Source organism: Bradysia coprophila, unplaced genomic scaffold (assembly GCF_014529535.1).
Source record: "Bradysia coprophila strain Holo2 unplaced genomic scaffold, BU_Bcop_v1 contig_94, whole genome shotgun sequence".
In the NCBI taxonomy this organism is placed as follows: domain Eukaryota; kingdom Metazoa; phylum Arthropoda; class Insecta; order Diptera; family Sciaridae; genus Bradysia; species Bradysia coprophila.
In genome coordinates, this window is record NW_023504022.1 from 905,921 (window position 1) to 933,811 (window position 27,891).

The 27,891-nt window shown below is 38.9% G+C and overlaps 4 protein-coding genes across 6 annotated transcripts; all 4 read left to right on the forward strand.

Moving 5' to 3' along the window:
- Positions 1 to 9,086: 9,086 nt before the first annotated feature.
- LOC119084781 lies at positions 9,087 to 10,096 on the forward strand. The gene has a single exon (XM_037194843.1). The coding sequence runs from the start codon at positions 9,233 to 9,235 to the stop codon at positions 9,998 to 10,000; it is 768 nt and encodes a 255-aa protein (XP_037050738.1). The 5' UTR covers positions 9,087 to 9,232; the 3' UTR covers positions 10,001 to 10,096.
- A 442-nt stretch (positions 10,097 to 10,538) lies between these two features.
- LOC119085486 lies at positions 10,539 to 11,980 on the forward strand. The gene is made up of 3 exons (XM_037195901.1): positions 10,539 to 10,626; positions 10,681 to 11,014; positions 11,068 to 11,980. The coding sequence occupies exons 1-3, from the start codon at positions 10,539 to 10,541 to the stop codon at positions 11,594 to 11,596; spliced, it is 951 nt and encodes a 316-aa protein (XP_037051796.1). The 3' UTR covers positions 11,597 to 11,980.
- Positions 11,981 to 17,313: 5,333 nt separating this feature from the next.
- Positions 17,314 to 19,846, forward strand: LOC119084783 (4-coumarate--CoA ligase-like 7). Its single transcript, XM_037194844.1, has 5 exons — positions 17,314 to 17,481; positions 17,554 to 17,954; positions 18,440 to 18,513; positions 18,587 to 19,456; positions 19,551 to 19,846. Exons 1-5 carry the CDS (start codon positions 17,350 to 17,352, stop codon positions 19,766 to 19,768), a joined length of 1,695 nt encoding a protein of 564 aa, XP_037050739.1. The 5' UTR covers positions 17,314 to 17,349; the 3' UTR covers positions 19,769 to 19,846.
- A 6,233-nt stretch (positions 19,847 to 26,079) lies between these two features.
- LOC119084784 (L-fucose-proton symporter-like) lies at positions 26,080 to 27,891 on the forward strand. 3 transcript variants are annotated; one of them, XM_037194846.1, is made up of 4 exons: positions 26,219 to 26,321; positions 26,401 to 26,590; positions 26,721 to 27,493; positions 27,558 to 27,891. In XM_037194846.1, exons 2-4 carry the CDS (start codon positions 26,424 to 26,426, stop codon positions 27,809 to 27,811), a joined length of 1,194 nt encoding a protein of 397 aa, XP_037050741.1. In that variant the 5' UTR covers positions 26,219 to 26,321; positions 26,401 to 26,423; the 3' UTR covers positions 27,812 to 27,891. The 3 variants fall into 3 exon arrangements, with proteins under 3 accessions (XP_037050740.1, XP_037050741.1, XP_037050743.1); XM_037194845.1 differs by having other exon boundaries at positions 26,080 to 26,590; XM_037194848.1 differs by lacking the exons at positions 26,219 to 26,321; positions 26,401 to 26,590 and having other exon boundaries at positions 26,776 to 26,898; positions 26,987 to 27,493.

Here is a 27,891-nt window from a genome sequence, read left to right on the forward strand (position 1 = left end):
ACTCCATATTACTTGAATGTAGTCTCGTTTTACCTTATCCTTGCGTGACCTTTGATATCTCACACAACGCTACGCTGTTCTTGTAAAATGACTAACTTTTATTTTATTGTATGAAAAAATTAGGCGGTAAAGAATGCGAGCGGAGCGAGCGAAATTTTTTTGTGATGAACATTTCGCACGGTGCGGTTGAACAACTTTTTTTCGAAAAGTTCGTAAACATGGGGTTTTCTTGTTAAAAATGATTGGGGTGATCCTAACGATTATTTTTCTCTTAAATTTAAAATGTTTTGTTTTGTTTTAAAGGTTTGAGTCTCTACTTCTTATAATTGTGCTTATAAAACCAAAAAAATACTTTAACAAGCTGTCCTAGTAGAAAATATTTGACAAAGAGCCATTTTTGACTCATTTTTTTAAGATAAATCAACTTTTCTCGAGAAGGCCCGGGCAAAACATTTTAAATTTAGGTGAAAAATAATCGTTAGGATCACCCCAATCATTTTTAACAAGAAAACCCCATGTTTACGAACGTTTCGAAAAAAAGTTGTTCAACCGCCAGTAGGCCATGCGAAAATGCTCTACACACATTTTCACTGGACTAGAACCGATTGGACCGGTTTTGTATTTATATCTTTAAATCTGACAATCGGCTCAAATCTGTCTGTGTGATCAGCACTAAACGACTGCACTATAGTATACACAAGAAGAGTAAACAGTTTCCTGGAAAGATCCAGTGCGTGAAATAATACAATTCGGTTTATTTGCTAACAGTAAAATGCCGAAGTTCCGCATATGGTGTCTCTTTAGGAGTCCAGTGAATGGAAATCTTTCTGAAAGTTCGGTTCAAGTGATAATTCTGGGCAACACAGGTTTTGTGTACTGTATGTAGATGGTGGAATAATTGTCCTGAGTGCAAGACACACCTCCTTTGGTACCAATTACATTTTCCTGGAGGGTCGGTTAGCCATAAAGAAATGTGGGTTTGGTCAAGAGTGAATAAGTAACTTCAGTTATCTGATAGATACTTTGTCTATCTCTTTCTTTTTCATTAGCATTTTTGAGAACGTTTCAGTGTAGAGTTAGTCGATAAGAAGTATTGTTACGATTAAAATCTTTTGTATTTTCTGCAAATCTACCTTGAACATTAAAATTAATTTAATTATTTCAAACTAACTTCGGGAGTTTTAATCTACTGGGAAATCTAAGACTCCTATATGGGGGCTCGTCCAGTTTGAATCATATCGAGTAATAGAGATTTTCGGAAAATACAAAAGGCTGCTGAAGTGGTGGAAAAGTCGCGATCGAAAGTTGTTGTTCGCGTCGAAAAATCCCGATAAGAAGTGCAAAGAAGTATAAACGAAAAGAAGACTGTAATAAACGAAAAGAAACTGTAATAAGTGAAAAGACGAAAAGAAGTTTCCTTGGAAAATCCAAGAGAATTGTGAAAAGTGGTTCGCAAAGAACATAAAAGAGCACATGCTCATCAGTTACGAAGTTCCGGCCATCGTTAATGAAAGGAAAGAGACGATAAAGTTTAACAGTGTAAAAACGATAAGTTTGACAGTTAATCCAAACGATTGTTGAACTGTCAGTAAACAGTAAAGTAAAGACGTCGACTGTTGTTGACGAATAACTCCATGGAAGAAGAATTTTCCAAGCTCAAAGTTCCTGAACTTCGTCATATATTGAAGCATCGAGGATTGTCACCAAGCTATAAAGTTAAAACAGAGTTGGTTAGTCGGCTGATTGAATCAGTCAAAGAAGGTGAAACATTCGAATCGATTCTACTAGAACTGCAATACAAACAAAGCTACGACGAGGGCGAAAGTTCTAAAGAAAACGAAGGTGTCAAAGAAGACAAAAGTACTGAAAGTTCCGACGAAGACGACGATTTTAAAGATTCGTTTGGGTTCGAAATGGCAACGAACTTTCTGTTCAAAGAGGTAGAGGACGCTTTGGAGAAATTCTCTGGCGAAGGTGAAAAGAATATCGGGACTTGGATAAAACACTTTGAAGAAGTTGCAGAGACATGCAAATGGACGGACGTCCATAAATACCTGTATGCCAGGAAGCTGTTAAGAGGAGCTGCACGAACAGCAGTAGAAGGTGATGCAAGAGTGGTCAATTATGAGCTTTTGTTGGCAAAATTGAGAAAAGAGTTTGAAGAGGAACTTACTGTTATCGAAATTCACAATCGATTGGCAAAGCGAAAGAAAACTGGATCCGAGACATTCCTTGAATATTTCTACGAAATGCAAAAACTTGGAAAGGCAAAGATGGATGACAAATCGATGATCCAGTACATAGTTAATGGAATTCCGGACAATGTAGCAGCGAAAGCAATTTTGTATGATGCTGAATCGTTGGACAAATTGAAGGCAAAGCTTAAGACGTACGAGATTTTGAAAAATCAAACAACGAATCAGAAGCCATCACCGAACGAAAGGAAATCTACGCATCAAAGCTCAACGGATGTGCCATCAAATGGGAAACGTTGTTTCAACTGTGGGTCGAGAAGTCATCAAAAAATTGACTGTCCGGACGAAGAGAAGGGAGTGCGCTGTTTTAAGTGCAGTGGTTTTGGCCATAAAGCGAAAGAATGCCAAGAAAAATCGAACACAACGAATTCAACAGATAATGCCAAACCAGTACGTAGTAACATTGCGGTAGCCAGTGAAGACGAAAACTTCATCGAGGTCAGACATTACAATGACCGGTTGAAAGGTGCGGTAGACTCAGGCAGTCCAGTAACATTAATGCGAATGTCAATGTACGATGGTTTGAAGAAGAAAATCATGTTGAAACCAACAAAAAGAAACTTTCGAGGCTTTGCTAATGCTATAGGAGGATGTGAAGGCGTACTACAAACTGAATTCGTCATAGACGGTGACGAGTACGATGTTGATTGCTACGTGGTCCGAGACGATTACATATCAGACGATTTATTGATCGGAAAAGATATACTGAACCAGGCTGAGGTGATAATGCGCTGCGGAAAAGTTACGATGAAGAAAGTGGTCACGGAATGTGACGAAAATGATGAAAGTTTTATTGGTCGAATCCGAGCGATAAATTACGTTGAAACTACAAATGAACCAGAAGTGGATCTCACACACATAAAGGACCAAAACGTTCGAGAGAGAGAGTACAGAAAATGATCGAGAACTAAAAGCCGGAAATACCAGAAAAGTCAAAAGTTGAAATGAAAATATCTTTGACGGATGAAGTGCCAGTATATGAGAAAGCGAGAAGACTGTCACCGAAGGAACGGACGATAGTGAATGAGATAATCGAAGGTTGGATAAAGGATGGTGTTTGTCGACCGAGTAACTCCCCATATGCAAGTCCAGTAGTTCTGAGACCGAAGAAAGTTGGCTGGAGGCTGTGTGTCGATTTTCGCCGACTCAACAAAAAGGTGGAAAGAGACAGATTCCTGCTACCAATAATGGAGGACGTGATAGATGTGTTGCAAGATGCGGTGGTATTTACGACTTTAGACTTACGAGATGGATTCTTTCATGTTGACGTATGTGAAGATTCTGTAAAGTATTTGTCGTTTATTGTTCCAGATGGACAATATGTGTTGGAAAATATACCAAGTTTCCGGCGCATCGGCGCATGTAGATAAGATTCATTCATTAATTCATTTCACTCAGAAAAGTTCAATTGTATAACCGACCACTGTAGAACATCTAAATTGTAATATCACTTGCTGTTTGAATATCGTAGAATAAAGTACTTATAATTTGAGAAAAACTGTATTTGCGCTAACATTGGTAGCAGAGCGTGGTTGTGAAAGTTCAAGTCTTTTTTGAAAATTAAAACCGAATTAAAACAGTCGCGAGTAAATTGTTTGCCGAAATAATTCGTAACTAAAGTACACGAATATCAATTTCCCGGAAACGAGCATTGTAGAGCTGAAGCATATAACGGCAATTGGCAATATACATGGTGGATTGGTTTCGTATGCATTTTGGCTCAAAAATTGGCTTGAATCGCACCTCATTTCACTGGGCGAATTTATCAAAAGATAAGTACAAATATTCATTACAAAGCTAAACTTCCAAAGCAACAAATGATGGTCAAACATGTGAATTAAACTTTACAAGTGTATGAACAGGCACTTGCTCAAGCGTTTTTGAAGAGAAATTTATATTCAAAGCTATACTTATGATATGATTTAAAGGAAAAGAGGACAAAATTGGAGTGCAATAAAGACATATAAAGTAGCGGTAGCATCGAATGAGTGAATAATTAGACGCGTTGTTTGTTCGGTACATGTGCTTAAGACGATAGAACATTGAAAACGCGCAGAGTGGCACAAGCATATGAACGAATCTATGCGAACGATTTAGAGATTCATACATCGAACGATACGAAGTAATGTGTGCGATCGGTTAGGTCATTGAACTTATAGTCCGGTTGCATTTCGCATATTGTAGTATAATTACCGGTTGGTTGTGAACATTTAATTAATCGAACGAAATTTTGCGAACTGTTTATCAACCTGATATTTTCTAACGTTTGATTAAGATAAATGATTGTGTGAATTCTGCCACGGACTAGACATTTTCGGTCGGCATATCAGGTGGTGTAACACGCTGGAGGTTTACCGCTAATCGGACACGTGTGCCTGAAGTATTAGATCTCGCTTTACTGGTCGATTGAATAAAGTTTTTCTGTACGAAATCGGAATTTGACTGTCCTTATCTAAATCTGATTTGATTGCGTTTCCTTTTCTTCGTTAATTGCCGGTAAAAAGAGGGTGCAACATGGCTGACTTCAAAAGGCAAGCCTCTATTCAAAGTCAGTTCAACAGATACGTTGGATATTGTAAGAAAATTGACCCTAACGCTACGATACATGACCTTAAAACTAGATTAGACTCCATAATTGAGTTGTATGACGAATTTAAGGCGCTGCAAAGAGAAATTGAAGCAAAATGTGGTGATGATCGAATCGAAGTTGAGTATGTACATCGCGGGCAAATAGAGGACTACTATCATCTTTGTGTTGCAAAATTGAAATAAGCCATTGAGAGTAAAGCTACGTTACGTGATCAGCGCATACAGCAGAATGATCAAGGTCATCAACAAAATTTAGTTGAATCGGAAATAAAGTTACCTCGTTTAAACATTCCTCAGTTCTATGGCGACTACAAAGAGTGGCCAGCGTTTAAGGATCTTTATATTTCGATGATTCATGAAAACAAAAAGCTCAAGGACGTGCAAAAGTTCCATTATTTAAAGGACAACGTGTTTGGGGAAGCCGAACAACTCATCAAATCTTTGCACATGACTGGCAATAATTATGCTGAGGCGTGGAGACTTATTACGAATCGTTTCGAGCACAAAAGATTTATAGTCGATGCACATCTACAGACGTTTTTTAGTCAGGAAGCAATTCTATGTGAGGATGCTGGTGCGATAAAAAATTTGATCGACAAATCAAATGAATCCATTCGGTCGCTAAAAGTACTGGGTCTGCCGGTGAATCAATGGGATGCTATACTGGTATATATTGTGGCATCGAAGCTAGATGAAGAAACACACAAGCAATGGGAGCTCACGTTAAAGAAAGATGAATTACCTACGTTCCAGGCACTAAGCGAATTTCTTGAAAATCGTTGGCAATCATTAGAAATGATAAGCAGCTCAAAATCAAAAAGTATCAACGAAATTCATCATGCAGCAGCGTATCGAAATCAAAGCAAGAACAAAAATGTTCAACAAGCAAGTCAATCAACTCAACCTAAAGCAAATTTTTGTAATTTTTGCAACAAGCAAGGACACATGATCGGATTGTGTACTGAGTTTATCAGCCTCAGTCATGATAGTAAAGTAAATGTAATTAAATCGAAAAAGCTTTGTTTTAATTGTCTGAGACCGAACCACAACACTTCTGAGTGTAAAAATCCAAGCAGATGTCAACAATGTAGCAAGAAGCATCATACTCTCATCCACAAAGCATACTCAACACCAAGCTCAAGCGTGCAATCAAGTCAGCAATATCAGGCAAATATACAACAATCGAATGCTCCACAAGCGAATGCTCATCATGCGAGCCAAAGCAATCAGTTTAATCGAGACATCAATTCGAACACTATCGCAACATCTAGAACGGCACTACTAGCAACAGCAATAGTTAACGTGGAAACAACTGACGGAAAAGTGATTATTGCTAGAGCACTCATCGATGAAGGATCTAATGGCTCTCTCATCGAATTGCAATTGGCAAGGCAATTAGGTATTCTGCAGGCACCACAGAATATACCAATCAAGGGAGTAGGAGGAATGATAGTACAAGAAAGCACGTCGGTTGTAAGGTTCATAGTCTCTTCACGCGTCGACACGAAGTTTAAAGTTGAAGTAGAAGCATTCACAATAAAGAATGTCTCGGCAGATCTACCTTCAACGCAAATTCAACGCAAAGATTGGCCACATTTGAATGGACTCAAGCTAGCCGATGAATTCTACGATAAATCGTCGTCAATTGACATTCTGTTAGGAATTGAAGTGTACGAAGAAATTATACTGGATGGAATCATTCGGAAAATCGACAATTCACCTACTGCTATGAATTCAAGACTTGGATGGTTGATGTTTGGCAAAGTGAAAGTAGAAGATGTCGTGCCGCAGATTAATAGCTTACACACCGTTATACACAACGAAAACTTGAACGATATTTTAAAATCATTCTGGGAAATGGAAGAGGTACCGCAACAACGGAAATACACAGTAAAGGAACAACAAGCAGAAAGTAATTATCAGAGCAATGTACAACGGCTACAGGATGGAAGGTATCAAGTTAGTCTACCATTTGATCCAGACAAATCGAATGAGAATTTGGGCGACTCGAGAGTTGCTGCACTTCAATGCTTATTTAGGATGGAAAAACGGTTTTCGACAAATCAATTGCTAAAGGAGCGATATCACGAATATATTCAAAACTTGTTAAACTCTGGGCATTTGGAATTAGTACCAAGCAATCGGATGAACATCTCAACGAACGAAAAATTCTATTTGCCACACCATGCAGTTATGAAGGAATCAAGTCTAACAACCAAACTGAGAGTTGTCTTCAATGCATCGAAAAAGTCAACGAATGGAATATCGCTGAATGACAAATTGTTAGTGGGACCGAAAACACAGGATGACCTGTACGATATATTAATACGATGGAGAACGCACTACGTCACATTCATAGCAGACATAGAGAAGATGTTTAGACAAATTAAACTGGCACCACATCAACGGGATTACCAAAGAATTCTATGGAGATTCTCACCAAATGAACCAATTCTGGAATACCGTATTACAACAGTAATTGATGGTACAGCATCGGCTTCGTTTCTAGCAACTCGAACACTAAATCAATTAGCAACAGACGAAGAACCGAATTATCCTCTAGCAGCTCAAGTCACAAGAAGGGATTTCTATATGGATGATGTTTCGTCAGGCAGTCATGATGTACAGTCAGCGATTAAACTACAAAACGAATTAATTGCAATGCTGAAAGGAGGTGGTTTTCTTCTAAGAAAATGGTATTCGAATAAACGAGAAATTTTAGAGAACGTACCCATTGAAAATCGTCACGACGCAGAAGCTATAGTGGAACTAGTTGATACAAGCATTAAAACTCTAGGAGTATATTGGAACCAGAAAACTGATTGTTTTCAATTCAAGGTTACATTGAGCAAACTCAAGCCCACCGTCACTAAAAGAGAAGTTCTATCAGACATCGCGAAGCTTTTTGATCTAATTGGATGGTTATCACCATCGACAGTAATAGCAAAGATATTCATGCAATCTTTGTGGACTATTAAAGGCTTAGATTGGGATAATAATCTACCAAAGGACAAATATGATGAATGGATGTTATTCAGAAGTAATTTGGCATCTCTAGAACAAGTCAAGCTAGAAAGATGGCTCGGAACAAGCAAAACTTGTAAAGTGGAACTTTACGGCTTTTCCGATGCATCGATTAAAGCATACGCAGCAGTAGTTTACAGCAGAGTTGAATATGAAGATGGAACAGTAAAGGTCAGCATAATTAGTGGCAAAACGAAAGTAGCACCGATTAAAGTCATATCTATACCGAAATTGGAGCTATGTGGTTGTGTACTGTTAGCAAATCTAGTCAACAAAGTGAAGAAATCATTAAGTTTTGAAGATGTTGACACATACCTATACTCGGATTCAACAATTTGTCTTGCGTGGATCACGTCACATCCAAATCACTGGAACGTCTTCGTAGCGAATAGAATAACAGAAATTCAACAGCTATCGCAAGTAAAGTCATGGGGATTCGTCGACACTAACAATAATCCAGCTGATTGTGCAACAAGAGGAGTAGAACCACAAAATTTAAATGATCATGAATTGTGGTGGAAAGGACCAGGATGGATGATGAATGATAAAACTAACAGACTGAATCAACAAACTGGACATTACGAAACGGATGAGGAAAGGAAAAATGCTATTCATACAATGCATGTCAGAGTGCAGAATACTGATCTTCACATGAGCAATGTACTGAAGTCGTTTTCGAGCTTATCATCGTTACTAAAAACAACAGCATTTGTCTTAAGATGGTTGCCAAGTTATAAGGACAAACCAAAATCTAATACACCGAAAGCGAACGAATATCGAGCAGCATTAAAATCTTGGATTAAGTGTACACAAGCAGAATGTTTTGAGACTGAAATTGAATTGTGTTTGTTCGGGGATGAACTACCGCGAAAAAGCAAATTGTTGCCATTGAGACCCTTTCTTGATAGTGATGGTATTCTCAGAGTTGGGGGAAGGCTGTCAAATTCCGATTTACCGTTTGAGTCGAAGCATCCGATTATATTGCCTAAAAGACATCATCTTACGAAGTTGCTAATTGAGCAAGCACATGATCTCACATTGCATGGTGGTCCAAGTTTGATGTCCTCAACAAATTTTGGATTTTTGGACGGTCACAACAGATACGTAAAGTCGTCAGCAGTTGCATAAAATGTTATCCGTTCAATTGTAAACCACAACAACAAGTCATGGCAGATTTACCTAGAAATCGTGTAACTCCCAATCGAGTTTTTTCACATTCCGGCGTAGACTTCGCTGGACCAGTAACAGTTAAGAATTTCATTGGAAGGTCTAGAGGGAAATACGCGAACATCGAAACAAAGTCATACATTGCGATTTTCGTATGTCTTGCAACAAAAGCTATCCACATCGAATTCGTCAGCGATATGACGTCTGTGAAATTCATCGAAGCGTTTAAACGATTTGTGGCTAGAAGGGGACAAGTCACTGATTTGTACAGCGATAACGGAACTAACTTTGTAGGAGCAGACAACATCCTACGAGAACACATGGCAGAACTAAACAAAGACCCAACGATTCAAAATTACTTTGCTAGACAAGGAACCACTTGGCATTTCAATCCGCCCGCAAGCCCTCACCATGGTGGTCTTTGGGAAGCTGGGGTGAAATCGATAAAATATCATCTGAAAAGAGTTGTCGGTGATTATACGTTCACCTTTGAAGAAATGTGTACCATTCTGTGTCAAATTGAAGCCTGTTTAAATTCTCGCCCATTATGTTCAATTAGCGACGATTTAAATGATTTGAACTATCTAACACCCGGTCATTTCATTTTAGGAGAGGCTCCAACCACTGTTCCCGAACCTTGCTTAATCGATGACAATATCAGTCGTCTCAAACGTTGGAAGTTGGTCCAAAGAATGTATCAGCAGTTTTGGAATTATTGGTCCAAAGATTACCTATCAAAGCTACAACAAAGACCGAAGTGGGAAGAACAACAACAAAACATAAAAGTTGGTCAACTCGCACTTTATCGTGAAGACAATTTACCACCCACGAAATGGCCGTTAGCAAAAATTATAGAAATTCATCCAGGCAACGATAATAATACTAGAGTAATCACGCTGAAGACATCGGGAGGTAAAACATTCAAACGCACGATTAATAAGGTCTCAATATTGCCAATAGAATAATTGTTGAATTAACGTAAAATTTAATTAAGTTGTTGGTATGCAGGTTTTAATGGCTCACAAGCAAATTAGATACCTTTTTCCTGCATTTTGTAAAAGTTTTTTTTTGTAATTAAGTGATTGGAAGGAAGATGAATACAATAAGAAATAAGTAGGAATTTTTGGTGCACTATGGGGTTCGGGCTAGTCTAAACCGGGGTCGACTCGGCTAGTTGTTCAACATAGTGTATTCAAAAGTTAATTTTGCTAGGCAATCAAGTGGTTAAAGCATTTCAGCAATTAAATGCTTCAAGTGGGGGGAAATGTTGGAAAATATACCAAGTTTCCGGCGCATCGGCGCATGTAGATAAGATTCATTCATTAATTCATTTCACTCAGAAAAGTTCAATTGTATAACCGACCACTGTAGAACATCTAAATTGTAATATCACTTGCTGTTTGAATATCGTAGAATAAAGTACTTATAATTTGAGAAAAACTGTATTTGCGCTAACAATATGAATTCCTGAAAGCTCCGTTTGGGTTTACCAATTCGCCACCGATGTTTCAACGACTGATCAACACTATTTTCAGACCACTGATGCTATTGAAGATCGTGACACCGTACTTGGATGACTTGCCAATCCCAGGTTAAAACCTGGAAAACGGATTGGAAAATTTGCAACGAGTTTTGAAACTGGCAGAAGAGAATGGTCTTCTGATCAATTGGAGAAAGAGCAAAATTTTGGTGGATCGAGTAACATTTCTCGGATTCATCGTAACGAATGGGGAAATCCGACCGTCTGACGAGAAAGTGGTAGCAGTGCGGAAATTTCCAATTCCGAAAAATGTTCAGCAAGTGCAAAGTTTCTTGGGATTAACTGGATTCTTCAGAAAATTCATCTACAAGTATGCAATCATCACAAGGCCGTTAACAGAACTGACGAAGAAAGATGTTAAATTCGAGATAGGCGAAAGTCAGTTGAAGGCGATTGAAGAGTTGAAGACAGCGTTGTGTAACGAACCAGTTTTGAAGATGTTTAACCCAGATTCTGAAATAACCGAAGTCCATACCGATGCAAGCAAACTAGGATTTGGCGTGAAATTTTTGGCAATCCGTACAGAATCATTGCGGATAAGGCTGGAGCGTTTCAGTCAAACGAGTTACAAGTTTATTGTGAGAACAATAACATCGTCAGACACTTGATAACCACCGGAGTTTCGAGAGGCAATGGTCAAGTGGAAAGGTTGAACCGAGTCATAATCAAAATATTATCGAGGATGTCAGTAGAAGATCCCAAACAGTGGTACAAGTTTGTCTCCCGTTTACAGACCACAATCAATTCAACCGTAACTCGAAGCACTGGATTGACACCATTTGAACTGTTGGTGGGAGTAAAGATGCGAACCCGTGGCGACATGGAATTAGCTAATCAGCTGGAAGAAGCTCTGCTTCATGATTTCGACGAAAAAAGACAAGAACAAAGGCAACTAGCTAGAGCAAACATCGCCAAGTTGCAGAAGGAAAATGTAAAGTCTTACAATCGAAAGCGAAAACCGGCCATGAAGTACAACGTTGGAGATCTGGTTGCAATTCAACGGACGCAATTTGGTGTTTGATTAAATTTGTGTCCGTTTCTGGGTCCATACAAAGTTACGAATATTAAGCGGAACGATCGATATGGGGTGGAAAAAGTTGGGCAACACGAAGGCCCAAATGTTACATCAACGGCAGCCGATTTCATGAAACCATGGGCCAATTGGGAAGAAGATTCAAGCTCGTCTGAGGCAGACGAGTAAGCAGAACGGCCGTGTGGTATTGGTCAAGAGTGAATAAGTAACTTCAGTTATCAGATAGATACTTTGTCTATCTCTTTCTTTTTCATTAGCATTTTTGAGAACGTTTCAGTGTAGAGTTAGTCGATAAGAAGTATTGTTACGATTAACATCTTTTGTATTTTTTGCAAATCTACCTTGAACATTAAAATTAATTTAATTATTTCAAACTAACTTCAGGAGTTTTAATCCTATAGAAATGTGCGAGGTAGTCGGATATGGTGAGTTGACTGGACTAGTAAAGTAAATATCGCGAATTACAGATGATATTAACGGAAGATAGAGGCGTTATCGTCAAAACAAATACCATTCTTTCCAATGTTATTGACTTTCAGCCTATACGAGCTGCAAACATTCTATCTGTAACAACTTGAAGAAAAACAAGCCGTCAGAACAGTCGGAGCGTTTGCTGCGACTGAGTCCCGTACGACCCCCAGTACGTCCGTAACCTTAATCCGTCCGTAGTCCTTATGCGTCCATAACGCTTCCGTAACCCTATTGCGTTCTTGACATTTTTGCCCACCTAGCCCAAGTGCGGGATGTGCAATTTTAATGAAAGTGTTCATCTTAAAAATTGCGCATAGCACGATCACGAAAGCCCGTACGAAGTACCAATATATTCCTACACTACTTCGTGCGGGGCTAAAAATTGTTAGGGTCTCAAGAACTTAACCGTTAACTATTGTTGGGATCAAAGTGTGCCGGTAAGTGGTCACACAGTGAAAGAGAACATTATTGCTAATCACAATGATAATATACGTTCTATTTACTGACACGACTATAGTGGTGATGATACAATATGTATGCTCCGATTCATAATCTATTACATTTCCAACAACTATATAAACTTTACATGACAGTTTGTTTAGACAATGAAAAGTCTGCCTTTTTTCTATTGTTTTAACGAACTGTCACGTAAACAAAAACAGTCATGATCGCTGTCGGGAACGTTGGACTCATACAATGATCGCGGGTTCGATCCCCGTGGTGAACAATCCAAACTGACTTTTCTATTAAGTGTTCGCTGATAGACATTAATTAGTGTTGAGAGTCTCAACTTGAGACATTACAATAAAAATTAAAAACACAGCTATTGTCGATTACAATACAATACAATACATACTATTACGTCACAATTATGACTAACAGCTCCATCTATGATCTGGGAACTAAAGCACATGTTTCAAGTCGATACTTCATTATAATGACTACGAGCTTCATCTATGATCCACAGTTGGAAACTACGTTAAACGCGCTCTATGGCGCAGGATGATGCACAGGAACCGTCAGAAGTTCGCCGAAATAATTAAACTTTTACCCATACTTTCAACTGCTCGTAACTCCTCAGGGGTGCATTTTAACCCCCATGATCGACTATTTTCCCCGAAAGTATATACAATTACCTTTCTAATGACAACTCACACGACCTTGTACGTTTCGTGTAGCCGGAGAAATTTCCATATGAAAAGTGCATGTTTTCGGTTTTCAATCATCTCTCGCTATCCACACAAGCAAAAAAAGAATCCCTCTGTACCTTTGCACAACAACGTATGCGAAATTTCCAGAGCTGAATTGCGAGGCGAGATTTTAAAAATGTTCATTCATAAATCTTACCGAAATCCACGCGTTTATTAGTGGGCTGCTAGGACTTTCGCGCCGCGTCATTCACAATAATTGACAAAATGGCACATTTTGTATAAGGAAAATGTCACTTTGTGGGTTATTGTGAATGACACGGCGCGAAATTCCTCAACACCTATTAGTGGTATGGTTTGTAGCGCTGCACAAAAAAACGGTCGAATCCGATATTTTGAATTTTTGAATGGGAATTCACATTCAAACGTTGGTATCTCCGTTGTTTTTAAAGAATGAGAGCCAGATTTTGCAAGGTTTGCATCTTTTTTGGAGTTTTATCGACTGGCATACTCATTTGTGTAAAATAATTAGAAGAATTTTTTTTAAATTTTACACAAATGAGTATGCCAATCGATAAAACTCCATAAAAGGTGCAAACCTAGCAAAATCTGGCTCTTTCTTTAAAAACAGCGGAGATATCAACGTTTAAATGTGAATTCCCATAAAAAAATTCAAAATATCGGATTCGGCCGCTCTTTTATGCAGCGCTACAAACCATACCACTAATCCACATCGGGGCACATTGTTTACAAAACAGTCCAGTGATAAATTTCGTGAGTTATTACATCTACTATCAACATTTTAGAAACTTTGTTATCAGTTTCAAGTGTTGCGAAATACCTTCGTTTAACACTGTAGTGAGTATATATTGTTATTTTGAGCATGTATACTGTATGTATACTGAGCTTTACAGTACTGTTGTCAAGCATTTGATTTAAAATAAATTAGGAACGGCAAACAGCTGGTAAAAAAGACTCGCACGAAACTTACCTTTCAAGCCAATTTTAAATGAAAAAACTGTTAAGATTTAATCGATCTGCACACACAAAAAACACCTAGGACATGACATAGTAGCTATCCAACTTTGAGTACATTCACGACACGCTCAATCAATTTGCATTTAGAGTGATATAGCCAAGATTTCAGGCGATTAGGAAACAAGCGGTCTCCGATTTTAATAAGTGATAGCTCGTTGGATTCGTCTTTAAATCTAGGAAACACGCATCTTTCACTTTTTCGAAAAAAAAATATTTTCTGTGAAAAGCGTTCAAAAGTAAAGACATGTCAAAGGGTACCGACAACAGTTTTTTGGCAATAACTCAAGAAAAAAGTACATTACTGCTATAAGGCTGTATATAAGAGACTCGTACTAATACTCGCGCAAGCGCTCGTATACGTACACGTCTCTTATATACAGCCTTATATCAGTGAGGTATTTTATCGCAGTAGGCAAACATCTCTTTTTCTAGTGATATAATTTTGCTTGCAAAACAATGCTCAAAACAAACGAGGCATTGAAAACGTGTTTTGGTCCTAGTTTTCATTGACAGATGCAGCAGTCGCGATTTTGAATAGAAAAAGTTCTAAGTTTATTTGACAGTTTCGAAAATTTCGTCATGAAAAATAGGACCAAAACACGTTTTCAATACCTCGTTTGTTTTGAGCATTAGCTCTCTAGGGTAAATTTGTTTACTCTTATGTACGTCGTGTATATAGCGCACAATACACACACACCGTATGCGATAAATAATTTTATCGCATACGCGGTGTGATTCCCCGAAAAAATTATTCACCTAGGATATATAAACAAACATTATAATTCTGTAAATTGTCAAAGTGTCATTCGCATATCTTGTTGTCTCGTTTTCGCTTATGCGATAATAAATATTATGCACGTATGACAAGCCGTCTCGGCAAGCCCCGACCGCTTTGTCATACGTGCATAATATTTATTAAATTGTCGGCCTTGTAAAGACTTACAGGTAGAGTAGACACTGGTTGGTGCGAGTACATCCACGAGAGTTATGACTAAAAATGAAGTGAATGTTCGAAGAATCCTCCTTCCCTGCAGCTTCGATGTTCCACTTGTTGTAGCTGACCTCCCTCACTATCATTTCGCATATAACTGAACCCAGTACTTTTGTGCTGCAAGCCTACAGAAGTCTTGGAAAAAAGTTGGTGTCAAAATGCATATTATTTTTCCTTCTTTCTGGGGTTTCAACTGCTAAAACAGGGTCTGGAACGGTACTCCGGCAGTCATTTCGTACTGTTCTTTTACCTTATCAATAGAAAAACGCTTCACTATGTCGCGAATATGGGTCGTTAAAACAGATCCAATGTTAGTAATATCAAGAGAAAAATTATTAAATTTTTCTCGGATGATTTCAGTCAAATAAAGTGTTAAAGCAAATGACTTCAGGAGTCCGGAAAAGTAATTAGTTTTTCAATTTGACCAATATTTGCTACGCGACAGGAGTTTGGAAAAACGATATGATCAAGTGGGAGCAAACGGCATCGAGTAAGCCTTCGCTATAACGACGTTCACATGTTTGCTGAAGGTTAGATCCTCAGTCATGATCATAAGGGCACACAATACATTTTAAGGATCGTCTGCTACTAGCACTGTCATCCGGGCTTCGTTTCGGCCAGTATATACTACATGCGGCTGCTAGGAATCAAGGAATCTCGCGCCGGAGTGATTCACAATGACACACATATTTTGTATAAGGAGAATGTCACTTTATGGGTCATTGTGAAAGACGCAGGCGCGAGATTCCTCATTACCGTTACTGCCGACAGTCCTTATCACCTTGACACAATCTAACACTCTGACTCTCTTTACCACGCTGACACTCCTTGCCACGACATAGCAAAGTGAAAATCTTTATTACTCTGCCTCTCTTTGCCTCAGACATCAGGAGTGACGCCAGGTGAGCCCAAAGTGGAGCTAGGTGAACCCAAAGTGAAGCCACGTGAATCCAGGTGTAATGACATTTCGTGTGTGAATGTGCCAGTGCTGAATTGCAATTCGAGATACAAACAATTTTCATTCATCAATTTGCGTTACCACACAACGTTTACACTCAGTGCTGGATTTTAAGGGTAAGACCGTAAGAGAATAGCGCCATACCATATTCACCAACATTTTGCAATAACTTGGTTATTACCTCGGTTATTACAAAATGGTGTCTTATATCCCTAAAAAACAGAAACCTAACATAAGCTTTGCGTATCTATTTATTCTTTCGAGATGACATGGAGTAACGTCTGATATGATTCCTATTGTATTTGATTTTTGAGCATTATCATCAAGGCAAAAACCAGTTGTTCGAAAACATGGAACGCTTGACTGTATGCATAAGAAGAATCGTAAACAGTTATAATTTCACTTGAATTGAATGCATAATGCACGTGTGATGGCATCCGAATTAAACTTTATATCGTTTTGAGCTTGGTTTTGAGTAGAACGAAGGTGTTAAGATCTTACAATTGTTATGGTTTCATTTGACGCGTTGGCCTTTAATAGTGTCGCTTGTGTGTCGTTCGATTGAAAGTAGATGATTTTTAGACTTGCCAACAATTAGTTTTATTGCATAATCGGTTGTTGTGTTGAATTTGATGTAGAAGTGTACTAATATTGATTGAGCTTTGTAGGGTTAAGAGCTCAGCTGGATAGCTAAGTTTTAAACTGGGGAGTAAAGTTTTTCACTGTGGAGCTAGTCTATCACTGGGTAGCCAAGTTAATCGCTAGGGAGCTAAGCTTATCACTGGGAAGCAAAGCTAATAACACTAGGGAGGTATTTTATCACTCGGGAACTAGATTTATGACTGAAGAGCTAGGTTTACGAGTGAGGAGCTAATTCTATCATTAGGGAGTTAAGCTTATGAGGCACGACACCTGGGTTCTAAGCTTATCACTGAGGACTAGATTTATCACAGAGGTACTAAGTGAGGAACCTTTCACTAGAAAGCTAAATCTTTCACTGGAGTGATAAATTTCCTTAGCTCCCTTGGGAGTTGAGATATCACTAGTGAGCTAGTGCATGGATTTTCGAATTTTGACAGCAACATTCCTTTCAGGAATCCCTAATAACAGCGGAGGAGGTCATATTGGTCAAATAATGTGTGCTCTCTACGATGAACAAACAAAACTATGGACAGCTGCAGATCGACGACTATCAGAATCCAAACAACAATCATTGGGTCATGTAATTTTAAATTGGCTGTCGTCACGGGGTTCAAAACTAGCTCAGGTATTGTCCGAATATGAAATCAATCGGATTGGTAGCTTCCACTCACTTTTCCCGTTCGATTTATTTCATTAGATTAATGATGACACCGGCGTTCAAGTAACCTACCATGAACTCTGGTTAAATACAATTCGTGCCGCGCAAAATCTACTGAAAATGGGATTTAAGCCTCGGCAAAAGTTCTGTTTTATGATTTACAACAACGATCATCTAATCCCTGCTCTTGTCGCATCGATTTGTTTGATATGTCCAATTGTACCACTGCATCCGATGCTATCAAAGGATGAAATCGCACGGATTTTGATTCAAATTCAGCCAGTTGCTCTTTTCTGCGAAGCTAATTTATATGACAGCATCGATGAGGTGTTGTCGGAAATTGGAATCGACGTGAAACTGTTCATTTTCGACAAACACATCGCCAATTTGGAATCAGTTGAACGTCTAATGGACGAAACGGGTGAAGAGGAAACATTTGTGTAAGTTTGCGTAAGATATACGTTGTTGACTCCGCTTGAGTCTGACTTCAAGTTACTTGGACCCAAAAGTGATAGTTGGATGAATCTTAATCATGAGAATGGATTGAGTTCGATAGCTGATTATTGCTGAATCACATAAAAAAGGGTCACAAGACCGGTGACTGCTATCAGAAATGCTCACCAGAATCTGATGGACTTGTCAAAAAAAAACAGTTGATCAATCTGGAATTAGTTTAGGTTCAGGTTAGACCATGCTGAGGAACGGATCTGGCCTTCCGCCAAGCAGAGTTCAAACTAGATGATGGCAACTCTTGAACAATAGGGTCAATTGACCTGAACCGGTTCACTTGGCCTGAACCGGTTCACTTGACTTGAACCGGTTCACTTGACCTGAACCGGTTCACTTGACCTGAATCGGCTCACTTCGCTAGTTTGTAGTCAGTAGAGCTTTCTCCCTACAATTTAACAATCAATTTCTTTCACAGGCCTTACGTTCATAAGGTGGACGAGGACATCGCAGGAATATTTTGTTCATCCGGTACAACAGGAACATCCAAGTGTCAGTGTTCTTTTCACATCAATTAATTAAAAGAATTTTCCAGTTTGATCAACCAAACTTTATCGTAGTACAGGTGCCTGCATCTCATCCGATCACTACATTTTCAGTGATCCAGCCCGATACAACTCAGATTGCGTTGTGTTTTCCTTTGATTCGATCTTCTGGACAGTCGGTGTCAGACCGCTGATCGACTGCATTTCAAATGGTGCAGTACGCATAATCACTTCACGTCCGTTTTCGCCCGAATTACAACTGCAACTCATCGAAAAGTATAAGGTTAATGTGCTGTACAGTGCACCATTCAACATGGTTCCATGCATAAAAAACGACCTAATTAGCAAAGTGGATTTGTCGAGCGTGCACACGATATTCTTGTACGGGTCGAAGGTACATTCAACGTTGATCGAAGAACTGGATCGGTTTTTTCCGAACGCATGTCCGCTCTCGTGGTATGGAATGACGGAAATCGGTAAAATTGCCGATGATTTGAGTGTTAAAGAAGGATGTGTCTGTGGCAAACAGCTGGTTAACGGTTGTACGGCAAAGATTATCGACGAAAATGGAAACCATTGTGGCCCCAATATCAGTGGTGAAATTTGCATCAAGAACAGCAATAAATTTCTCGGTTATTTTAATGATCCAGCGACAACATCAGCCGCTATCGACGATGAGGGATTCTTTCGAACCGCTGACTCTGGCTATTTCGATGCTGATGGTATTCTATTCCTCAGCGATCGAAAGAAGAATGTCATGACCGTGTTCTATTTCGACGGCATCATTTTGCCATCGGAAGTCGAAGCGTGTCTCAATTCAGTGCCAGATATCGATGAGGTCAGCGTTGTCGGTATATCGATCACAACCGATATGGTTTTGCCAGCTGCGGTTGTTGTTCGAAAACCCGGTTCGAGTTTGAACGAGCACGATGTTTATGATATAGTCAAGGGTGAGTGTTGTTTGCACTATTCCGGGTCAAAACGTGCCGGAAGTTTGATACTTCTATTCACTAAATTGTTTGTCGGTTTCTTTTCGCGTCACAGATAAATTTCCCAACCGATCAAGACTGCGTGGTGGAGTGTATTTCGTTGAATCACTAGCAAAAACACGCAACGGAAAATTGCTCAAAAGAGAAATCACACAGCTGGCCGAATCACTGTTCCAAAAGGCATTGAAGCAAGACGAAAACGTTCAGGCATCTCTTTCTGTTATTCCGGAAGAATATCGTAAATTGATTAATGAAAGATATAACACGTGGTAGAAAGTAATCAGCGAAGCCGTCGTTATCTTACTGACTTTCCAATATTTTGATAATAAATGAAAAATGCAAGGCAGTTGACATGGTGTCCTTGAGTTATTGTTGAAACACGTCAGACTCAAATTTACAAAAGGACAAAAATCCTCCAAGGTAAGAAAAAAACAAAACGAGTGTCTGTGCAACATCGCGTGCAATATTCCCCGGTATCATAATGTACTATTATTGTGTTGGCGCAAAGGATTAACTTATCAACATAATAATGTTGGACTTATGAACTCTAGGTAAATATAATAATAGTGTTTAATGTCAATAACGTTCACTGCAGACATGTTAGCCGCCGACTTGACTTCGCCGTTTTAGCCGCCGCCGGGGTATTTTGTACCGCCGCCGCCACCGACTGTCTGCAAGTCGGCGCTACTCTTCAGCCATATCGATTTGAAAATATTGCATTTATTGCGAAAATAAAGAAATTAACTAAATTGGGAAAACACAAATCTCATAACAAACATAGCTAACGCCGACCCGTACGAAACACCTATTCGTATCAAAAGCCTTTAATGTGGAACTCTTCATTTCTCTTACTTCATTTTCTTCTCTACTGAAAAGCTCTTCGCCCTTTAAAATCACTTACATTATCCACTCTTTGCCTTGTTATCATATACAAATAAATTGCCGGAGGCAATATAGACAGCCCCGTACAAAGTCAACTTTCATAAATTGCTATTTAAACAGCTATATACCGCTATATTTACCTATATTTTCCTATAAATAAACATTTCACAGATGAATATGCTTTTATATAGCTATATATGCCTGTATATAGCTCAATATAGCTGTATATATATATATATGTCCATATATAGAATGCCTGAAACACCCCACACACATAACCAATTATTACTTCTATGTTAACAGAAACTCTCTAAGTACCATTTTTTCAAAGATATTTATATTTTACTAAAATCCAACAATGTCCCAGCAAGCTACCGGCCAATTTCTTTGCTCAGCGTGTGCTATAAGATGCTCGAACGTCTCATCTACAACCGAATTTATGACGCCATCGATGTCAGGCTTCCGGACGAATATGCTGGTTTTAGAAGAGGACGCAGCTGCGCCGACCAAATCTTGGCGTTGACAACATTTATAGAGTCAGGCTTCGAACGTGCTGGCTTGGCGGAACTATTGGAAAACATGCTGTCGAACAGACAAATTGTGGTAATCATGAACGGTGATTTCAGCAAGAAAAAAATCCTGATGAATGGATTGCCTCAAGGCTCAGTTTTGGCCATGCTTCTTTTCAATCTTTACATCAGCGATATGCCGGAAACTCAATCTCGCAAATTCGGATACGCCGACGATAACGCACAAGGGAGCCAACACAAAATCCCAAAGTACATAAAACACCCTAACGAACGACCTGGCCATCTTAGAAAAATTTTACCGCGAAATTTTACAAAACAGAGGTAAGCTACTTTCACTTAAACAAGCGAGAGGCAAGTAGCGAACTAAAAGTAACTTTCTGCGGAAATCCGGTGAAATTCACGCCGTAAGTGCGCCTTAAATTCAAACATAATCATATAAACGCAGAAATAAATCTATAACGCAGACTTTTAAATCTCTATTCCAACTATACCAACCCAAAAAAAAAAACTAAATGTCAATTTTCAATTTCCAATTTTCAAACCCGAATCCGAAATATCTCGGATATACGATGGATCGTACATTAACGCACCAGACGCATATGGAAAAAGTATGCCAAAAGCTTAAAACACGCAACATCATACAGAAACTGGCCGGATCCTCGTGGGGCTGTAACGGCAATACGCTTCGAACAGCAGCTATGGGGCTCGTCTACTCTACAGCAGAATACTGCTGTCCTGCCTGGTTACGTAGCGCACACGTCAATAAGGTCGATGTACAACTCAACTCCACTCTACGATTAGTCACTGGTACACTGAAGTCAACACCATTGCCCTGGCTGCCAGTACTCGCAAACATCGCTCCATCAAATATTCGCCGTGAAGCGGCTCTGGCCCGTGAATGGTCTAACATTTCCGAAAACACCTCACTGCCGTTCCACGAAGACTTATCAATGGTTCATTCCTCAAGACTGAGATCCAGACACCCAGTATGGAAAGAACCTTTCGTCAACTCTGAAAATTACACTTTCGATATTCTGGACAAGTGGAGAGAGACCTGGCACCGGGAGAATGTAAGGGTGCATACTATAATCGCGTGTGCCAGATTTCCGATGCCATTTTTGGTAAGTGGAAATCAAGCAATAGATGCGTGGAAGTCATTTTATGTTGATTAACGTAAAAGAGGAATTATGAACGTGAAGCCACCAGCACTGGAAAGTGCTTCATTCAAGCATTTGTGGCCTAACATTTGATATGTAGGTCGAACGAAATAACATCTGTGTTTTTCATGTTATGGATGAGTACGAAAATTCTTATTTATGGTAATAACACAATGACGACGCACATAGAGTACGAGTATGATAAATAGTATTTTTCGTCACGAGTGATGGAAAGTGGAGCATCACCTCGTTATTAAAAGCTTACAAGTTCTGAAAAATTCCCCTTTCATCACGAGTTACGAACTACGTTTTTTGCGCTTAAAAACTGAAATGAGATGAGATCACAACAACATTAACAAAGAAACCACTTTACAGCCATTTCAACAACAAAGCATGCACACTTGATTGCGTCCAGAAATATAGATATGAAAATCCATTTTCAGCCGGAGAGAATGGTCGAGAAAGTACTTTCTTATCCGCAAATACCTCTTTCTATAAGACGACGTCTCATTGAGACATGCTGAAAAATAAAGCTTTTCGATCATAGCTTGCGTGTCGAAATCCGTCGAATTCCAGTCTTCAAGCGCATGAATTACTCCACACACATAGCCAATCACTTCCCTGTTGACAGACGGCCATTTTGTTAGGAGACGTTAAATAGTACGGTCGAACAAAAAAAAATATCAAGAAGTTCGGTCACAATTTACTCGTGACGCTTGCATCTTCGACTCGCAAAAAGAAAAGCAAAAATTTTACCGAAAAAATTCTAGAACAAAAAAATACCAAAAAAATTTTGCGTCACAAAGTGGCAGATAATTCGGCTTTTTTCCGTTTTTCCTTTTTGTTTCAGGACGTATTTCAACATCTGACACTTTGTGAGGCAATTTTTTTTTGTATTTGTTTTTCTACAATTTTTAATGATGATCGGTTCATCTTTTGGTTTACCAAATTCAACAAATGCAGACACATTGCACATCGTGTGTCTGTTGTGTATGTGTTTACACATCGTTCTTTTCTTCGCAGTATATGCTGCTCTGTGCTGTGGCTATAGCTACAGTACTTTTATTTCTTCATTTAGCTAATGATTCACTGAAAAATAGCGTGTATAAAGTTATGACTACCTCTCGTAGTTTCGTCATTTCTTTGCCACTGTCGCCATGGCCTGATGAGAAATGGTAGTTTTTAACTGCATATTAGTGCAACATGTCGAAAGACATATTAAAGTTTCTCACAGATCGAAGGGTCAAACGTACCTCGAATTTTTTCGGTAAATTTTTGCTGTTCTTTTTGCGAGTCGAAGCTGTAAGCGTCACCCCACCGAGGGGTGAGTCACTTCTAGATTAAATGGATTAAATGGTATTAAACGGATTAAATGAATTTAATGGATTAAATGGAATAAAAATTGGATTAAATAAGAAAAAAGTTCATTTTACCAAATACTGTAAAAGTCTTAAAAATTGTTGATTTTGATCGAACCACGTACTCACGCAACTCATACTACAATGTTAAAAAGCGAAAAAATCCACTTTTAGGAGTTTTTGGTGTAAAGAGGATTAAATTATTTGGAAACAACCAAAATTTTACCAAAAAAATCTGCGTCGCATGTGGCAGATAAATTTTCTTGCTGGTCTGTTCCTGAACATTTGCCACGCAGATTTTTTTGGTAAAATTTTGGTTGTTTCCAGTCAAATTTTTTTTGATAAAAATTACTTGGCAGATGATGAGAAAAACTAAGCCAGCTTGTTTGAACTAAAATTGGGTGTAAAATTTAATTTTTGCGTAACGAAGCTGAAAGCGTCAACTCTAGCGATATCATTCATTTTAGAAATTGTATTTCAAAGACTGCGTCACACTTTTCTCGAAGAGATTTTTGTTGGGATATCAGTCGTTTTAGAAGTTTTAGAACACTGCTTTTTATAACAGTTTATAACAGAAATTCGGAAATTTGGAGAAATTTGAAAATTTGACGAAATTCGAAAATTTGACGAAAATCGAAAATTTGACGAAATTCGAAAATTTGACGAAAATCGAAAATTTGACGAAATTCGAAATTTGACGAAAATCGAAAATTTGACGAAAATCAAAAATTTGACGAAATTTGACGAAAACCGAATATTTGACGAAAATCAAAAATTTGACAAAATTCGAAAATTTTACGAAAATCGAAAATTTGACGAAAATCGAAAATTTGACTAAAATCGAAAATTTGACAAAATTCGAAAATTTGACGAAAATCGAAAATTTGACGAAATTTGAAAATTTGACGAAAATCGAAAATTTGACGAAATTTGAAAGACGAAAATCGAAAATTTGACGAAGAAAGTAATTCTCTATCTGCCACCATTCAAGAAATATCTCTAAAACCCCAATTGACCCACCCATTTCCAACTTTCGACATTTTTCACATATGCCCCTCTGTTCTACTCGTAAAACTCTGAGACTTTGCCGAAGAAAGTAATTCTCTATCTCTCATAACCCAAAAAAAATATTAGTCCTTTCATCCTACGCTCGAGTAGCTCAAAATTTGGTCACTCTAATCACTCTAGCTCAAACGAATCTGCCCCGACTTTTTTAATTATTTTTTTGTTCGAATTGTGTTACGAATACCTTTCATTTGATGGGTCGCACGCCTCTGTAGGTTCAATACAGCTAAGCTACAGCCGAAAACGCGTTCCCGACCCTCGAAAACCACACTCAGAAACCACTTCGAGGCCAATAAAACAAAATTATGGTATTTCCTGGGGTAAAGGCGTATCACATTTTCATTTTTATGCCCACCCTGAGATTCCTGCAAAATTTCATGGAGATTGGCTGACTAGTTTCCGAGATCGACCGTCGATAGATAGACAGATAGACAGATAGATAGAAACATACAGAGTAAGTTGAAAGATTTTGATTGTTTGGAAAACGTTAATTTGGTGCATTTTCTATCAAAATGACCAACTTCAAAACGATGTATCTCCGGCAGTTACATAGTCGAGTGATAGCTCGTTTTGCTCGTATTTGAAGCGCGAATAAGATAGTATAGGATTTATGGTGATATATAGTTGCCGCGTCTCAAAAAAAAATCTTCGTTCTTTTTTTGGAAGTTAGACTGCGTCAAGTCCTCCGCTATCGCTCCGGACATGATGGCCTCGTATCGAAGTTTGCGATCAATCAACTAATACATTCGTCATAGTAACTATAAGCTAAATTTCAGTAATTTACTATTTGTCATGTTTCCTCAGAAAGATCTTTAAGTCTTATCTAAATCTAACTTATCTTGGCAAAACTACCTCTTCCACGAATTAATAGACTATTGACTGTCCACTCTCTTAATCCGGGCGACGAGTATTTTTCGCTGTATAACGGTATGCATGTGTTTAACGAAATATTAACAGAAATATTTTGTTTTTATTTGAAAATTTGCTTTTATTCTACAGCAGCAAAATTGTAATTTCAATCAGCCTAGAGTAGAGATGTGTGAACCGCCCGAAATCCACCTGCCCCGATCCGGCCCAGCCCTGGTCCGGGCTGTAAAAATTAGTCGGACTCGGGCGGCTAGGGTTTCAAAAGCAAAGATTGGTTGGCCCGAGCCCGACAGCAAGAGCGTAAGTTTACTTTAAAGCGTTCGATAGATTTGTGAGACTATTTTACTATAAGGATGATAAGTAACCCAACAATTGCTGGTTGTTAGACGCCCCTCGAACAACAAAAATTTAAGGTTTTTTCGCTCAGAAAGTTGGGTGGGGCCGGGCGTTACTAAATTCTCGGGTCGAGTCGGGCTTGGGATTTAAATATTAGACTGGGCCGGGCTTTGAAAATAAGTCGGTCCGCACATCTCTAGACTAGCGCGCTAACGCAATATCGTCAACATCATGTAGACAGCACTCATATTATTTGGCAAGTGTATACAATTGGATATGTGATAACGTTACCTATTCAATGTAATTATATTGTCAATAATAAAACCATTATCTGTCTATAACAGGTATAGAAAAAGTGTAAGAGTTGTGTTTATCTTGTTAATCATTTATTATTTTAAAGATTATCTCTTTAGTATACGGATGTTTCATTCACCATTCGTACCTTATCCGTCGTTGTTGTCGCCTTCGTCGACAATTATTCGCACATATACAAAACATAGACAAAATGCGAGAAGAACCTGAATACAGAAATAACGATTTGCCAGGAGATGTTGGTGTAGAAACGAATGATCAAACGGTAAAGGCAGTGATGGGAGCAGGAGAAATCACCACCAGGGAATCCATTGCCCCCGTATGCTTAGTTACAATTCTATTCTTCATGTGGGGTTTCGCGTACGGTCTACTTGATGTGCTCAATTCTCATTTTCAAGATGTGTTGAATGTCAGCAAGGGAATGTCTGGTGGTCTTCAAGCTGCATATTTTGGCGCTTATTTCGTTGGACCTCTTACTTATTCTGGATGGATCGTTCGCCGTTTCGGTTATCGATGGGCATTCATCGTCGGCCTTTGCTTATATGGTGTTGGGGCATTGATGTTTTGGCCTTCGGGAGTAAACAGATCGTAAGTTTTGATGGGAAATGAGAAATCGTGATGTGAAGCGAAAATGTTTTGTGCATTCGATGCTGATCCTTACAAATGATTCTCATATCGCTTAATCCACTAATGACTTATCCATTTGACATATACTAAGATTCGGTGGATTTTGTGGAAGCATGTTCATCGTTGGAAGTGGTCTTGCAACTCTCGAGACAGCAGCCAATCCTTTTATTGCAACCTGCGGACCCTCGCGACATTCAGAACTACGTCTCACGCTCGCACAATCATTTCAGGCCATAGGGACGGTTGTTGCACCAGTTTTAGCCTCCCAAGTTATTTTCAAAGATGTTGATTCCAACTCATTGACGTCGGTTCAGTGGGTCTATTTAGGAATCGGTATCTTCGTTTTTCTCCTAGCAGTCGTCTTCTTCTTTGTTCGGCTTCCGGAAGTAACGGATGCAGATATGGCTAACCAAGCCGAACTCGCCGTCGATGTGACGGATTATAAAGACAAACCACTTCGCCAGCAATACACCCTTTTTTACGGTGTACTTGCCCAGTTCTGCTATGTTGGTGCTCAAGTAGCCTATGCCGGATATTTCATCAATTACGTGATCTGGGTACGACCTGAAACATCGAAAGCAACTGGATCTAACCTACTCGCTGTCGCTCAGGGTTGTTTCGCAATTGGTCGATTTGTATCCAGTGGACTTCTTAAAATCACAAAACCGAGATTCGTCCTATTGGGCTTTATGAGTGGAGCTGTGATTTTTGCGTCACTGGTTCTAGCACTAAAAGGCAACACAGCAATAGCAATGATTTCTCTCGTACTATTCTTCGAATCCTGTTGCTTTCCACTTATATTTACGCTATCACTGCGTGGACTCGGTAGACACAGCAAACGCGGTGCTTCATTTATCATTGCAGGTTTCTATTCTAAGTTCTTTCTTACGCTTCCAATCAGTGTTAACAAGAAAATGTTCCATTACAGCTGTTAGCGGTGGAGCACTGTTTCCACCTGTGCTGGGAAGTGTTGCAGATGCTTTTGATGGCAATACGCAACGTGCGTTCTTCGTACCCTTGATTGGGTTCTGCATTGCATGGACCTTCCCATTGTATTTGAATCTGTTCAAAGGAAAGAGTCTGGATGGCTGGACGGAGAATGTTAAGGTCAGCCCGGAACCAAACATGAATTCTAACGATGGTGAAATCTTGGGTGAAAACGAAAGGTCGAAAAACATATGACATTTATAGGCGAACCGTATAGCCCAATTTAATTTATTACATATACCAGTATCGGCCGAATAAATTACATTTAATTAATA

Excerpts from the sequence above, each read along its gene's own strand:
- LOC119084781 (XM_037194843.1), top strand. The coding sequence starts at position 9,233 with ATGACGTCTGTGAAATTCATCGAAGCGTTTAAACGATTTGTGGCTAGA.
- LOC119085486 (XM_037195901.1), top strand. The coding sequence starts at position 10,539 with ATGTTTCAACGACTGATCAACACTATTTTCAGACCACTGATGCTATTG. Across the intron at positions 10,627-10,680 it reads GGATGACTTGCCAATCCCAG|AAGAGAATGGTCTTCTGATC; the intron begins GTTAAAACCTGG and ends TGAAACTGGCAG. Across the intron at positions 11,015-11,067 it reads AACGAACCAGTTTTGAAGAT|GATTTGGCGTGAAATTTTTG; the intron begins GTTTAACCCAGA and ends CAAGCAAACTAG.
- LOC119084783 (XM_037194844.1), top strand. The coding sequence starts at position 17,350 with ATGTGTGCTCTCTACGATGAACAAACAAAACTATGGACAGCTGCAGAT. Across the intron at positions 17,955-18,439 it reads GGTGAAGAGGAAACATTTGT|GCCTTACGTTCATAAGGTGG; the intron begins GTAAGTTTGCGT and ends TTTCTTTCACAG. Across the intron at positions 19,457-19,550 it reads TGTTTATGATATAGTCAAGG|ATAAATTTCCCAACCGATCA; the intron begins GTGAGTGTTGTT and ends TTCGCGTCACAG.
- LOC119084784 (XM_037194845.1), top strand. The coding sequence starts at position 26,196 with ATGCGAGAAGAACCTGAATACAGAAATAACGATTTGCCAGGAGATGTT. Across the intron at positions 26,591-26,720 it reads CCTTCGGGAGTAAACAGATC|ATTCGGTGGATTTTGTGGAA; the intron begins GTAAGTTTTGAT and ends ACATATACTAAG. Across the intron at positions 27,494-27,557 it reads TGCTTCATTTATCATTGCAG|CTGTTAGCGGTGGAGCACTG; the intron begins GTTTCTATTCTA and ends GTTCCATTACAG.